Source organism: Podarcis vaucheri, assembly GCF_965113315.1.
Source record: "Podarcis vaucheri genome assembly, chromosome: 4".
Taxonomy (NCBI): Eukaryota; Metazoa; Chordata; class Lepidosauria; order Squamata; family Lacertidae; genus Podarcis; species Podarcis vaucheri.
Genome location: NC_138762.1, coordinates 47,810,941 through 47,826,405, shown reverse-complemented (window position 1 = coordinate 47,826,405; position 15,465 = coordinate 47,810,941). Strand labels below are relative to the sequence as shown.

General features: G+C 40.5%; 1 protein-coding gene across 1 annotated transcript in view; it reads right to left on the bottom strand.

The window, feature by feature from the left end:
• Positions 1–15,465, bottom strand: part of ROBO1 (roundabout guidance receptor 1) — a gene marked incomplete at its 3' end in the record, with an annotated part of 602,172 nt that overhangs the window by 9,191 nt on the left and 577,516 nt on the right. The window contains exons 25-28 of the mRNA XM_082220668.1: positions 11,022–11,166; positions 10,574–10,825; positions 8,203–8,609; positions 5,972–6,124 (exon numbers count right to left, since the gene is read on the bottom strand). Coding sequence (XP_082076794.1) covers positions 5,972–6,124; positions 8,203–8,609; positions 10,574–10,825; positions 11,022–11,166 — 957 coding nt within the window. The remainder of the gene's footprint in view (positions 1–5,971; positions 6,125–8,202; positions 8,610–10,573; positions 10,826–11,021; positions 11,167–15,465) is intronic.

The window sequence follows — 15,465 nt, the reverse complement described above, 5'->3', positions numbered from 1 at the left end:
AATGAGAGGCTATAGGAACCATGGGAGAAATAATTTTGGGGGAGGAAAAATCAACCCAGCCGGCAGTTTAAAATTGAAAGAGGAAAATTCAAATAAATATGTGAAATAATTCCAAGTGTAAGAGTAAAAGAAAATTAAAATAGTTTCATATAAGATATATTTTCAGTCTAAACTGGAATGTTGTATATTGTTATACATTATTTCCACTTCTAAAACAGTTTGAATTTCTTAGCTGGGTGTACTTTACATGTAAAGATATTGCAGATTTGTAAGTTTCCATTATTTTATTGTCTTGTTTTATATTTTTATATTGTTGTAAACTGCTGCGATATATTTTTAAAGATACAGTAGTACATATAGCTCTATATATAAATATATAGATCACAAATCCCTTGAATCAGTAAAAATGTGTCAATCCAAAACCCAAGAAGGCTATTTCTGCCTGTACAGTAACCAACTGTATTATTTTTGGTGTCTGTTTGAAACATTTTTGTTAAGGCAAGCATATCCAAACACATAGATGTTGACATGTTTTATTCTCTTTTTAGTTTCCTTCTCTTTTCAATTGTTTCTAAAATGTTTTAATAACTCCTTTTTAACTATTTTAGTCATTATTTTAATATTTCTTGTAAATCACATAGAGGTTCTGTTGCAGTCAAGCAGTATATAAATTTTGCTAAAAAATAAGTAATAAAGTTTTCGCTCAGCTCAAAAGTTGTGGGCCCAGTCACATTGAGCCCATGGCCAGCAGAGAGGCCAAGACACAGATATAATAAACATAGGGCACCCTCTTGGGATTTGAACAGGCCACAACCTTTTGATAACAGATGTCAGAAGATTTTGGCATGGGCATTGGGAGTGAATCCTGACTCAACCAACCCGGCTAGTGGTTGATTTGTTGGGCAGGGTGGATTCTGGGTTATGGATCACCCTATGGTATACAGCAGGCTTCCTCAACCTCGGCCCTCCAGATGTTTGTGGCCTACAACTCCCATGATCCCTAGCTAGCAGGACTAGTGGTCAGGGATGATGGGAATTGTAGTCTCAAAACATCTGGAGGGCCGAGGTTGAGGAAGCCTGTTATAAAGCAAATCAGGGCAACCATCCAAGACCACAATTTTAGGTGGAGTGCTATGACCCCTCAGCCCCTGGGTATCTGGGCAAAAGCACCTCTTCATGGACCCTGATTCCTTGGAGTAGAGGGCATAGGGTTCCTGAGCTGCCCACCATCAGCCAATTGAGCCATCTCGCACCAAATGGTATATTAATTTTGCTAAAAACAATAAGTAAGTAAATAAAAAAAATGCTGTAATTTTCCGTCCTTAAAATTTTTTGAAGACTGCAGTTCCCATAAAAATAATTACACTTTACCTCAGTGTTTGACCTTGTGAGAGCTTGCACTTAGTGATAGAATAAAATCCAAACAACCATAGTTCAAAGACTTAAGCTAATGATGGCTTTCCCAAATATTCCATGGGATCTGCCATTCTCAATTAACAAATTTTGCCTGGTGGTAAGTTTCCACCAGTTTGCTTAAGAAAATGGAAGTATATAAGCTGGTTATCTTTAACTTCTAAATAAAAATGTGAAGGGGTTTTTACCAAATGAGAAGGGGTTTTTACCAAATGAGAATCCAACATGTAAGTTTTGTTGAGCTGAGCCATATGAATTTCTTCAATATTTTCTTGCACTCTCAGAAAGTGCCGTTCCGTGTGTGTGTGTGTGTGTGTGTGTGTGTGTGTAGTATTTTGCAACAATTCAATGAAAATGTTGGGGGTATATTATGGAATACTAAACAGAATCAAGAAACTGTTGTGCAGCAGTAAAAGCTTTTTAAAATCCAGGTGTTTGTTCCATCACTGCTCAGCAACAAGGTGAAACAATGAAGTGTGTGTAATGTGCCTTTATATACATTCATTGACTTCACCATGTAGCCAAATCTGATTGGTTATATCGGCTTGTGGTAACAGCATACTTGCTTGAACTCATTGGCAACACAGCAATAATTTTTAAAAATCACTGAAGCAGCAGCCTTTTGAGGAACAATAGCTGTGAATAAGCACAAAAATGCTGACCTTTTGTGGCCTTTGAAATAATAAAAAACCATGAAAAATAAATTAGCCCAGCAACTGACACAACATCCAGCCACACAGAATTAGTGATGGACAAGCACAAAAGTCATGAAACAAAAACCAATCATACACTGTGAACATTACTGGCTAACACTTAGGAATAATTACTGGCCATCCCTTTGCTACCTTCCCCGCACCAAGGTGGGAAAGCTTTGAGGACAAGTGAAGGTAGTAGCAAGTAGAGGTCCTGTGTGTTTCTCTGTCCCCTGGAAAATCATGTGTGTAGAATATTTTCCTGCCGGGGTAATAATGATGCTGGGGCTTATAGTCAATTCCCATCATTCCTAGTGTCAAAAGAGCTTCTAATTTCTTTTCTAGTTAGAAAATCTCAATGTAACTTCTTATAAAGGTAAATGATGTAAGTCAATTGTTCAATGAAGCATCTAATATATTAAGTATGCCTAAGAGTGTAAACTAAATTCAGGAAAGTTAATATCACTTGTGGGTCCCCAGTCTTCCACAAACCACTATTAAATAAAACTTGTACACTAGCAAGAAGAAACATTTATTATTGTCATTATTTATTGGTCACTTTTTGCCATGGCAACTCAAAGTGACTTACAGTATTTTAAGCAAAACCCATGCCCCAACTGCAACATGTGAGGTTACAGGGGACCAGGCAGAGGGCCTTCTCAGTAGTGGCGCCTGCCCTGTGGAACGCCCTCCCATCAGATGTCAATAATAAACAGCCATCTGGCTTTTAGAAGACAACCCTGTTTAGGGATTTTTTTAATGTTTGATGTTTTATTCTGTTTTTAATCTGTTGGGAACCACTCAGAATGGCTGGGGAAACCCAGCAGAATGGGCGGGGTATAAATAATAAATTATTATATCATCATCATCAAGTTATGGACCTGCTCCTTCAGTGAGAGTCTAACTCTCTTAAGAGCAGGCCACCTCCCATCCATCTGGTCAAAGGAACCACCCACTAAGAGTGCCTCAGCCGTATCAGGATTGATCTTATTGGCTGTCATCCAGTCCATTGCTGAAGTAAGACAGCAGTCCAGCATATCCATTGCCCACATCTGCAGACGTAAAGGAGCATATTGCTGAGAACAAAATTCCACATGAGCCCACTCTGTGGTTTCTTGCAGATGTCAAACAGCATGGGGATAAAATGGAAACCTGCAGAAGCCCACATTGAAGGCTCCCTGGGCCGAACACCCTACTCCCCAAGCATCACCCTCTGAAAGAGACCATCCATGTAGGACTGTAAGTATATTGCTGAACGTAGTAATTTTAGCCAATTTTAATGACAGTGTTGGCCCCACAATGTAATAAAATGAAGCTACTAGCTTTAGTTGGCACCATAGGGGGGGGATAGGATCCCCCCCCCAAGTATTGGCCCTAGTGGGGGTTGGCAAGTGGAAAATGTCATTTGGGCTCCAATTCAAGCATCAGAAGAGCTTGAGCTGGACCTGTAAAGATGAGTGAATGAAAAATAAATAAAATATTTGTTAAACTTTGGTTAAATACACAAGTTAATATGATGAAGTAATCAGTATCCTCCATCAAAAGTATTATCATCATCAAAAGGCTGGTCTGTAGCAAACACTTTTGCTTTCCTGTAGATTACTGCATTCATTGTTGAATAGAAGTTTTTTTTAAAAAGCACTGCTCTTATTCTGAAAAGAAATAAATCTCAGCATGTCATCAGATACAAGAAACTCTTGGGTAACTAGTAAAGGTGAAATGTTGCAAACATGTCTGCTTTACTGTTTCCCGCTTATGGGAGGGAATTAGTTACAGTGGTGCCTCGCAAGACGAAATTAATTCGTTCCGCGAGTCTTTTCGTCTTGCGAAGCACGGTCCGTCGCAACTGCGCCTCTTCAAGCGGCTTTAAGAAAAAAGTGAACAAACTCGCAAGACCTTTTCATCTTGCGAAGCAAGCCCATAGAGAAATTCATCTAGCGAAGCAATGCAAAAACCGAAAAACCCTTTCGTCTAGCGAGTTTTTCGTCTTGTGAGGCATTCGTCTTGCGGGGCACCACTGTATATGATGCCATACCCTGTTGAACACAGGTATTACTTTAATGCACTTGCTGTCTGCTTTACAGTGTGATAGATACTCTATCCAAAAATAATCAAATAGCCAGTTTTTATTACTATTTCAATTATCAGAGAATAACTTCCTGTTGCTACATGGCTTACATATTCTGGACCACCTTATCACACACAGGTTCAAGGAAATTCATGTCTAATTATAAAATGTGCTAAAATAAGCACATGCACTAGAACACAAACTACATACTGATTAAGTTTATCAGAACAGCTGCAATTTTGTAAATTACAGTGCTATGCAGACTAGCATAGTATAAAAACTTTTAATAGAAAATTACCAACAAATGCAGCTCAGTTATTTAATTCTTCTTTTAGAAAAAAACCAAAGCCAAAATAACTATATAAAGCTCTGGACAAGATTTCTTTTCTGGTATTCTAGCCAGCACAGATGTTTTCATATCACGGTTTGATGCTTACTCAATTTTTCACATAGGGGCTCCCACTTAAAACTAATAAACCTGTTAAGACATCTATAAATTCTCACAAAAAGCCATTACAAGGGTTCCATAAATATAAACTTAGTGGCATAGTTCTGGGATTTATACCATGCATTTCTCCCTTCACTTTCCAAAAAGCAAAACAAAAAACCCCTCCAAATAAACAAGCATGCACAAAACTGCTTTAATAACCTCTTGAAATCAGATAATATTCTGACAATTCAGTTTCAGTGACAAAAGGAGCCTGGGCAGAAGCCAAGAGGCCCAGGTGCATTGTGTCATGCCAGTATTTAATGTAGTCTAATATCAGATAGATGCTAGTAGAGAAAATACTCAGAATAAAGTACAGATAATAGCATGGACAACCACTCATTGCAAAATTACTTTTGCTCATCATGCTGTGCGCTTTGTATTAAATTTTTCTGTCAAGTGGCAGGAATCACAGGGAGAAGTGGCTTGAAAACCCCTTCTTGTAACCCTCGATAAGTATCTATAATATTAGGCTTTCATATGATAATGGCAAATGATGCCCCTCTTTGAAAAATTTCTGACTGGTAATGAAAGTCCTAATCAGATTGTTGTTGTTGAGAACCAGGAGGTGGGGGAATGATGCCACTGCTGCTGGCAACCCCTCCTCTTTAGTGAATTTAGAAAACTTGACAAGATGGGTAAATCTTACATGAATTTCCAACAAAGCCCTTTGGTTGTTTTATAAAACTGAAAGGTGGTGGTTTAATAAAAGCTGGCCTTCCTGAGGCATTTTCATTAAAGGCTCTCTCTAGACAACATCACAATGTTTGCATTATCCTTCTATACTCCCCAGAGAATACAAGCATTACCTTTTCAGCAGGAGTCGATATTGTGTGTGAAGGCATGAGAGGAGATGATTAGATTCTGCCTTTTGGTGCACAAAGTAACCTCTTGGAACAATACTATGGTTAGGATTAAAATTCAACGATTTTGCTGCCTGCTATTTTAATGCTAAATTGTTTCTGTGATGGGAAAAATTACACTACGGAGGATTTATTTTAATGAAGATTTTAATCTCATGCATGTATTATTTTCCACTATTGTGCCCATTTGCAGTCTTCTCTCAAAAAAAAAATAGTGACAGTTAATGGCTGATTAGGGTATTAGAGAAAACAAATGCACTTTTAATGTATGTGTGTACAGGAGAATTCAGGACAGACTGAAAACAGAAATGATGGTTACGATAGGCTATGCTGAATATGTATAGCATCAGGAAACGCCAGCTACTTTTCACTTAATGTAACTTACTGTAAGCTTTGCAAAAATACAGTATTTGCACTAGAAGTGTGCACATCTGAACATAGTGTTTACCATCTGTGTAGACTTCTCTTCGTAGATGTCCTTGCTGGTGCTTTTGCTTTTTGACAGGTCGTACCTTCTGAATTACAGCAGCACTCATGTTGCTGTCAGTAGAGACAGGGCTAGTGGGTCTGGGGCAGTGCGAGGCATGGTAATGTCTACGACCTGGAAAAAAAGAGGCACACAATGTTATAATTTGTTACTTTATCTCTGAAACTAGAATAGTCCTTCGATTCTGTAAATAAAAATATAATTATATAATTAGCATTATTTAGATTCAATGTCACATTAATATGAACATACAAGGCTTTTTTTTATCCAGAACTTTTACAGAGCAAAACACATTTAAATTGATAGGAACAGCACCAAGATAAACATTGTACTATTTAACATTTATATATCATTTTCAAATGTTGAAATGATTTCACATGCATTATCGATTGCAGTCCTTTCAACAACCCTCCAAGGTAAATCAGATTATAATAACTCATATTATAACATTCTCAAACCACCTAATGCTGGACAATTGTCACATTCCCTAAAACCTGTAGCGTATTTTTCGCCCTATAGGACGCACTGGCCCATAGGACGCACCTAGTTTTTTGGGGGGAAATCAAGGGAAAAAAATTGATTCCCCCCCCCCAGGTTTGTGCAGCCATCCCCAAGCTAGAAGAGGGAGACAGAGCGCTCCGTCTCCCTCTTCTGCCTTCAGGGACAGCTTGCCCCGCTGTCCCCCGAGTTTGTGGGGCTGGCGGGGGGGAGAAGCAAGCTTGCTTCTCCCCCCCGCCAGCGTCCAGATCAGGTCGGGGAATAGCGGGGTGGCGGCACTCCGCCACCCCCCTATCCCCCGAGCTTGTGGGGCTGCAGGCTGCTGCCCACAAGCCTTGCGAGTCCGCGGGACATCCCTCCGGGCTTGCAAGACTTGCGGATAGCTTCCTGAAGCCTGGAGAGCGAGAGGGGTCGGTGCGCACCGACGCCTCTTGCTCTCCAGGCTTCAGCAAAAGCCTGCATTCGCCCCATAGGACGCACACACATTTCCCCTTCATTTTTGGAGGGGGGAAAAGTGCGTCTTATAGGGCGAAAAATACGGTATATACCGTATTTTTCGCTCTATAGGGCGCACCGGACCATAGGGCGCACCTAGTTTTTTTGGGGGGAAAAAAAGAATTGTTTTTTTATTCCCCCCCCCAGCCCCAAAGAGCAAAGAAGCCAAGACAGTCAGCGGGATCCATCCTGCTGGCTGTCTTGGCTTCCTCTTTAGCCGCCAACAACCTCTCCAGCCCGGAGAGGCTGAGCGCGGCTTTGGCAGAAGCCAAGACAGTAAGCAGGATGGATCCCGCTCGCTCTCTTGGCTTCCTTTTTAGCTGCGGGGCTAGGGCGGGCGAAGCCCGAACTTCCTCCGATTCCAGCCCCCAGAACGGGTCCGGGAGCGAAGGCGAAGTTGCGCGCAACCTCGCCGTTGCTCCTGGAGCTTGCCGGTCTGGGGGCGGGGGAAGCCTGAGCATCCACTTTGTGTGCAAGAGATCTGAGATACAAATATCCGAAACCCTGGAAAGCTACTGCCAGTTACTGTGGACAGCACTTGAGCTACATGGATCAGTGGCCTCATTTTGTGCAAGCAACATTCTGTGTTCTTAAGAAATAGGGTAGAATAGCACCAGTGACGTTGCTCCTGGATGGAGACAGGTTTGTCTCCACTTCTTCCCTACTTTACTTCCTTTGGGGTCGGGGGCAATCATGTTCTTTGCTGCTCAGTCTTTTATTTAGTCCTCTTCCCATTATAACCTTGTTTTGTTTTTATTGTTTGCACAGTGTGTATGTGTGTGTGTATTTTGGTACAAGATTTTTAACTGTGTTTGTTGCAGCCTATTTATTACTTTTATGAACATATATTTTAAGTTTGCACTGATTTCATGGGTTGGAATGACAAGGGGTGTTGCTTAAGCTTAGGCTCCTGGCTAACTTCTGTAAGAGAAAATCATCTGTGCAGTGTGTACTTTTGCAAAGTATTCATTTGGATTGAAAGTGTAGCACAGTTAAAACAATCACACAAGCATGATGGGCTTTGCTGAGATGGCTATATACTACAAGGGAATTTCTATTACTCTCTATATGAAACTTGGACATGTGCACAGGATTCACATAGGGACAGTATTTCAGAAAGATTTGCTTAGGATTACAGCTAATCATTTATCATCTGGGAATCCCTGATTAAATATATGATAGCAGTGAAGAAGCCTCACCTCCCACAGCATCCTGCATTTGACGCCTTGCTACCTTGAGACCAGCATATTCTGCTGCTGCAGCAACAGCCTGTGCAAAATCTGCATCTGTAAAAAAGGATCCATCTGATGAGCTAACACTAGACCGTCCACTTGAGATATTGTCATCTTCTGAGGCTGAACCCCATCCATTGATCATGGAACCTGTCACAGAGCTCTCCAGATCTCCTACACTTGAGGCTGGCGTCTGTTCAAGACCACGCAAAAGAAGCCTTCTGTTCTGCATCTTGGCCACTTCCATGTCTGCGTCATCCTCCTCTTCTGGTGCATCAGTATCCATGTCTGATACAAGAGGTCCTGAAATGTAACCATAGGTATGTGGCGGAGAGATAGGTCTTGGAGGCGGAGGAGGGCTCACAGGCTGACGTCTGTGTGTGTAAAAGATAGTTAGAAATGGTTACAGATTAACAAAACATATATACAGCTATAATTTCCTATTTGATTGAGTCTTGAACTGATTTTTATTTCTTTTAGAAACTGGAAATGGTTGACTACTAAAGTAGAAAAGTAATATCACCTTCCTTAATTACTAGAATAAAGACTTTTGTTTTGTTTTGTTTTGTTCTTAAACTGTTATAGGAAACACTATTCTGAATTCAGTGTTGTCAAATGCAGTTGACTTATCAGATAGAGTGGAACCAAATAGAATTTAGGGGGATTACTTGAGGTGTGCTCTGCTGAACTACTTGCTATAATTTGGGCAGCGGTGCTCACATAGTCAGGCACCCTGCTTCAAATGCTCACTCTATGCTTAATGAAGGTTACATGATATGCCTGGGGAATCAAGCCAAAGATCTACTCCAGCATCCTGTTGTCTTCTGTGGTCAGCCACATGCTTCCAGAAAGCCCGCAGCCAGTAAAATTTCTGTTTGGTTCCTCCCTAGGAATTGATATTCAGATAAATATTCCCTTCATCTAGATGGTCCATATAGCCATCAAGACTTATAGCCACTGATGAATCCATTGTCTACAATAAATTGTTGTATTCTTATTCAGCATACACTCTGGTACAGTCAAACCTTGGTTGTCGAATGTAATCCATTCCAGAAGCCCATTCATGGCTTCCGATTGGCTGTAAGAGCTTTCTGCACTCAAGTGGAAGCCGTGTCGGACATTTGGCTTCCGAAAAACGTTTGAAAACCGGAGCATTTACTTATGGATTTTTGGTGTTTGGGAGCCGAAACGTTCCAAAACGGAGGCGTTTGGGAGTCAAGGTTTGACTGTATCTTTTAAAAAATGAACTGGTTATGAAAACTCATAATGTCATCTTAACACAAAATGTTACAGCATTATGGATAAAAAGTTATAAAGTTTTTTTAAAAAATTCATTCTCTCCATATGGTTCATTTTTTAAAAAATCTACCATACCTTTCCTCAAAGCAAAAAAGTTCCAGCCTTCTAATTCTTTATTCACCTTCTAATCATTTTACTAGCATTACCTGTAGTTACTCAGTCTATGACTTTTTTTTTAAGACTGTGTGATCAGAAGCTTACACGGTTTTTTAAAACAGCAGAGTCCCGTGGCATCTTACGTGTCTTAATAAATTTATTTTTATGGCATAAGCTTTCATGGATTAAAGTCCACTGTCAGTATGACAAAAGCTTCAAATAGAAATGGGAAAAAGTGGCAGTTATGGAAAACTTATTGAAAATGTGACTGAGGTGGTATTTCATACTGTAAAGGCTATCAAGGATGCTTTATAATGTGTCAGAACTCCATTTGAAGTACCATGAAGAAAATGGTACTTTGCCCACATATGGAGGGAATGTAGCCATACCAGGGGTTTTTGGAAAGGTATAAGGGTCTGCCATCTACAAATGAATCTAATTTAATGTTGTTAGCTCATATTAACCACCTCAAAAAGAAATATCAAATACTATTGATATTATTTGTTGATAACCGCTAGGATAATAGCAGGAAAGTTCTGGGAAACAATTAACCTTTGAAAATTGGCCAATGAGTAAGGAGAGTAAGGGACATTATGAATAAAATTACCTGTTACAAACATGTTTGGGAGGCAAGAACCCAAATTTTCCAGCCAATCTAGTAGCCTTTTATTTTGTATTGGAATAAAAAGAAAACTACAGATTTGTTCATTATGACATTTTACATCCAGGTAACAGACTATGCAACTACTCTTTGGAAACACTATTTACAGCATGGTAAATGAAGTGCTACTCTCCATACTGAATTTTCATTAAGCTATAACATTAGAAGCAATTTAATGACACATTTGTTTGATTGCTGCTGGTTGGGTTGCCTAACCCCAACACGTTCGCCTCATAGAACTAGTTTAAGGAAGTTCCTTCAGAATGTGTTTTGGTAACATACCGCCGATCTTGTGGATGTTGCAAATGTCCCATTTCCTCCTGGCAATCCTGTAGCATGGGCTGGAGTTCTTCTTGGGGGGAAGGAGTTAATGTAGCAGTAGACTGATGGCTGTAGGACACTGCTGCTGGAGATGAAGCTGCTCCTCGAACTGGTGGTGTGGGACCTCGTTCATCCTCTTCCTCTTCCTCGAGCTCATCCTGCTGTAGATACATTCTTGCTGGTGGGATTGGACATGGGATTTCCTGCTCATAGCTAAGAATTAATTTAAGAATATGTGAATTACAACACTGAATACATTCATACCATGTTTGGACCAAATTATTATTATTTCTTGAGTCAATCTGAAGACTCAGTTCTATACTAGGATTACAAATATTTTTCAGTTAATTAAGTGAATCTGGACCACTGGGTTGGAAAAATTTACTGATTAATCATTCTTTTATCTTACCTTTCATTTACAGACAGACTGTAGTCTTCACTATTACTGTGGGGAGGAGGATGTACAGGGGGAGGTGGAAGAAGGTCTGCCCAGTTCATACCAGCCTGTTTGGATGCCTTGGGGGTTCTAGCACCCTTCTTGTGCCCTTGACTCCCTATAAAGAAATATATTCATATTGTTATATCATAGCCCATGTAATAAATTGTTGATCAGTCCTTTAGGGCAGTGCTCCCCAACCTTTTTATCGCCGCGGACCGGTAAATGTTTGATAATTTTTCCGTGGCCCACTTGTTTTGAGCTGAGTCCCCCCCTCCGTGCACTTACCTCACGGCAGCTTCTCTTCAGTCCCCGCATCTCCGACCTTGAGTCCTCAGTCCTCCCGTGGTGCCTCCTCTCTGGCCAATGGTGTGAGGTTTGCCTTTCGGCCAATCAGGAAGCGGGTGGACCCGCTCCCTGATTGGCCAGGAGGAGCATCAGTGTAACAATAGCGAATTTTCATTCGCTATTGTCACACAATGGGCAGGCTTGAGAGGGCACAATGCTCTGCGCCTCGGCCGCCCACCACAGTGAAATGATTTGAAGTTCTTCGGGCAGCCTGGTGCCGATTGATCCACGGACCAGCACCAGTCCGCGGCCCGGGGGTTGGGGAACACTGCTTTAGGGGACAATTTTCTAAGCGATTTAACAATGTGACAAGGTGTTAATTGAATGAGTATTCACATGTTTAGGAGTTTCAAAAAGAACATGCAATATTCCAGACATAGCTTGTTACAAATTTTGGATTCTGTAGAACTTAGTAAGCATGTAAATGTCACTAATAAGTCAGCTTTTATACACTGTTGTAGTACATTTCAGTTAAGAAATACACATAGAATTGAATTAATAAATGGCTTAATAATAATTAATTTTAATTATATCCCGCCCTCCCCAGCCAAAGCTGGGCTCAGAGCGGCTAACAACAGTAAAATGATAAAACATTATAAAATCATTACATTATCAAATTAATTCCAATCAGATTAATGGCAACCATTGGGCTAGAGTTCTGTGAGGGTTGCCAAAGGAGGGAGTCAGGCTGTGCCCTGGCCAAAGGCCTGGTGGAACAGCTCTGTCTTGCAGGCTCTGCGGAAAGATGTCAAGTCCCGCAGGGCCCTAGTCTCTTGTGACAGAGCATTCCACCAGATTGGAGCCACAGCCGAAAAAGCCCTGGCCCTAGTTGAGGCCAGTTGAGGTAAAAAATAAGTATTATTAGAATATGGATTTATATTAAAATAATAATTAGAACTGACTTTGTCTTTCATTGCCTATATTTGGGAACAGTCTCCTTCACTTTTTTGCTAAAATATGGTAAAGCCATAAATGAACTGTACCAGCAATATAATTAAAGAATATTTCTACAGTTTTTAATTGCATTACAGATTATCATCTAAGTATTAAACAACAAAAAGATGCATTGGATATATATTCTCCAAAGTCCCCCCCCCATTTAATTTTTGGAGCCTAATTTTGGGTTCACAATTGACAGAGATATGATCTATTAAAGGTTTCCCTGTTGCATTAATGAATATATGTAATTTATACTTGTCCACTGAAATGTTTTAGGCACAATGAAATTACTAAATTCATTCCAAATGGCAGGTGCAGTTGAAAATAATTACTGGAAGATTTTTTTTTAAAAAAACCACAATAAGAAGAGCAGAAGAAAGTATGGGACAAATGTTTTCAGCTACTCTTGGTGGAAAATTATAGCTTACAGTAAAATGATACAAGCTTTAGCCATCTGAGTATCTTGGGGAAAGGATCAATTACTTGGGTGCTGTTGGATTTCAAGTGAACATTTCACATAAGATGTAAAGCAAAATGGAAAGAGAAATGTTGCATGCTTCTAAACACGCTAAACTATTTTAAATTGGAATAACAATGAATGTTTTTCAAATCTAAATATGTTAAATATTTTATTCGGTCGTATTACCAAGATTCCTAATACCTCCGAGTTTGAACTGGGTCATTTGCATTATATTCTAATGGCAGGTCTGCACACTATAACGGCATCCACTTCTGGGAGTGGTAGGAAGGGAACACTCAGAAGTCCCAGTAAATGTGCAGAACCTGCCTCTAGAATCTCTTGGGTCCCAGTCAACTATCTTGATAAAGAAAAATGTATTTATAAATATATTTCAACTCCCCTAACCCACTGTTCAGATAACTAATATCAGGGTAATCATAGCAGTTGCATAATTGTGAAGTTGTCCCATAACAGCTCACGTTTTTCTTCACTGTTTGCTTTAGCTCCACATTACTAATTTTAAAACACACACACGCATGCACATAAAATAATAAACTATAAACCAAACCTCACATTCATCTGCAAACTATAGGGCAATGTTTTATGAAATTCGATATGCAGTTTCATGGGGATATAGACTAAACAAGTCTAGTTTGACTTGATAAAGAAGGAACAGCAGCAGAGTGTATTACAAACCCTTTCCCAGAAGCCAGCTCTGCTATAACTTGTTGGTGTCTCTGTAATTCAGTCATAAGAGAAACCCTGAAAGTAGTTGTAGCAGTATAGAAAGCAGCTTTTCTTTTCTTTTTCTAAGATATGTGTGTGCTTCCATCTCTGCTAAACTGTTTTTTTTATTCATATACAGTTGTTAAATAATTTCCATTATACTGTAAAATAGGCATCTCACAGTACATCATTTGATCAAGAAAGAGTTGTGGTATAGGGATGGTAGGCGGGAAACCTGCGGTCCAGACTTTGTCATAGGTTCCAAGCAAGACTGGACAGATATGTACACACAAATACAGTTACAAAAAGCTGAACTGAAGGCAAACACACTTGCCTTCTACCAAAATAATGGAAACTTAATGAAGCTGTGAAGGTCTACATGCACATGTCAAAACTGCAAAAGTTCCAGATGGGGCAAGGGATGAAATGGTCTGAAAAAGAGACTTCTCCCTCAGCTTATAATACCCCAGACAAGGCTCAGGTAGCTAGCATTACTGCTGAGCAGCCTGTTGGTTTGACCCTGGGTGGTTGCTTTTGACAGAAAATAAAGCTGTCACACTGGTTTAATACTGAACAGAGGGAGGAAATAATAATTGAACAGGTTTTCACGTGCTCTAGCAACTGTGTTGACACTTCCTGACTTTCCAAGATATATTGGTGGGTTGTGAAACTGTCATTCTTTTTTGCCAACAGAGGTGCCCTGATCCAACTAAGAAGATCATTGTTACTGCAGGATAGGGAACTGTATCTGGCTGGTGGGCTAGATCCTAGTAATAAATAATAATAATAATAATAATAATAATAATAATAATAATAATAATAATAATAATTAATAATAATAATAATAATAATAATAATAATAATAATAATAATTTATTTATACCCTGCCCATCTGGCTGGGTTCCCCCAGCCACTCTGGGCAGCTTCCAACAAAATATTAAAATACAATAATCTGTTAAACATTAAAAGCTTCCCTAAACAGGGCTGCCTTCAGATGTCTTCTAAAAGTCTGGTAGTTGTTTTGCTCTTTGACATCTGATGGGAGGGCATTCCACAGGGTGGGTGCCACTACTGAGAAGACCCTCTGTCTGGTTCCCTGTAACTTGGCTTCTCGCAGCGAGGAAACTGCCAGAAGGCCCTCGGCACTGGACCTCAGTGTCCGGGCAGAATGATGGGGGTGGAGAAGCTCCTTCAGGTATACTGGACCGAGGCCGTTTAGGTCTTTAAAGGTCAGCACCAACACTTTGAATTGTGCTTGGAAACGTACTGGGAGCCAATGTAGGTCTCGGCGGTCGTTTCCAGTCAAGCTGCCACATTCTGGATTAGTTGTACCGTATTTTTCGCTCTATAACACGCAGATTTTTTCTCCTAAAAAGGAAGGGGAAATGTCTGTGCGTGTTATGCAGCGAATGTGTGGTCCCTGGAGCCAAAAAATTAGGCAAAAATCAAACCGCGCTTCAGGGAGAAGGGAAGCCTTGAAAAGAGGAAGCCGGTGCTTTCCTGCATTCTGCCTCAGGGTCTTACTGCCCACCCTCCTCTGTTTCCTTGCTGTGTTTGCTCAAACGGAACAAAGAGCAGGGGAAGCCCCTCCCCTCCAGGCAAGCAGAGTGTCGTTCCTTCTACTTCCTCTCTGTGCTCCGCTCCTTCCTCTCTGTGCTCCGGTGCTGCTGAAAACATGCAGGTGGGAGAGAGAGAGAGAGAGAGAGAGAGAGAGAGAGAGAGAGAGAGAGCTGGCTGGCTGGCTTGGGTGGGTGCGTGGGGGAAACTTTTGCCTTCCTTTCCTCCCTCCCGTTATACCCCACTCCTGCATTCTTAGCCCTTCTGTGTTTTTCCTTCCCTCCCCACTTAAAATGTGGTTAAAATGCATGGATCCACATGGATCCTAAGGATTTTTGCACTGGCTCACCCCAAATTCACCATCAGAGCACATAGCATGTCCATGGC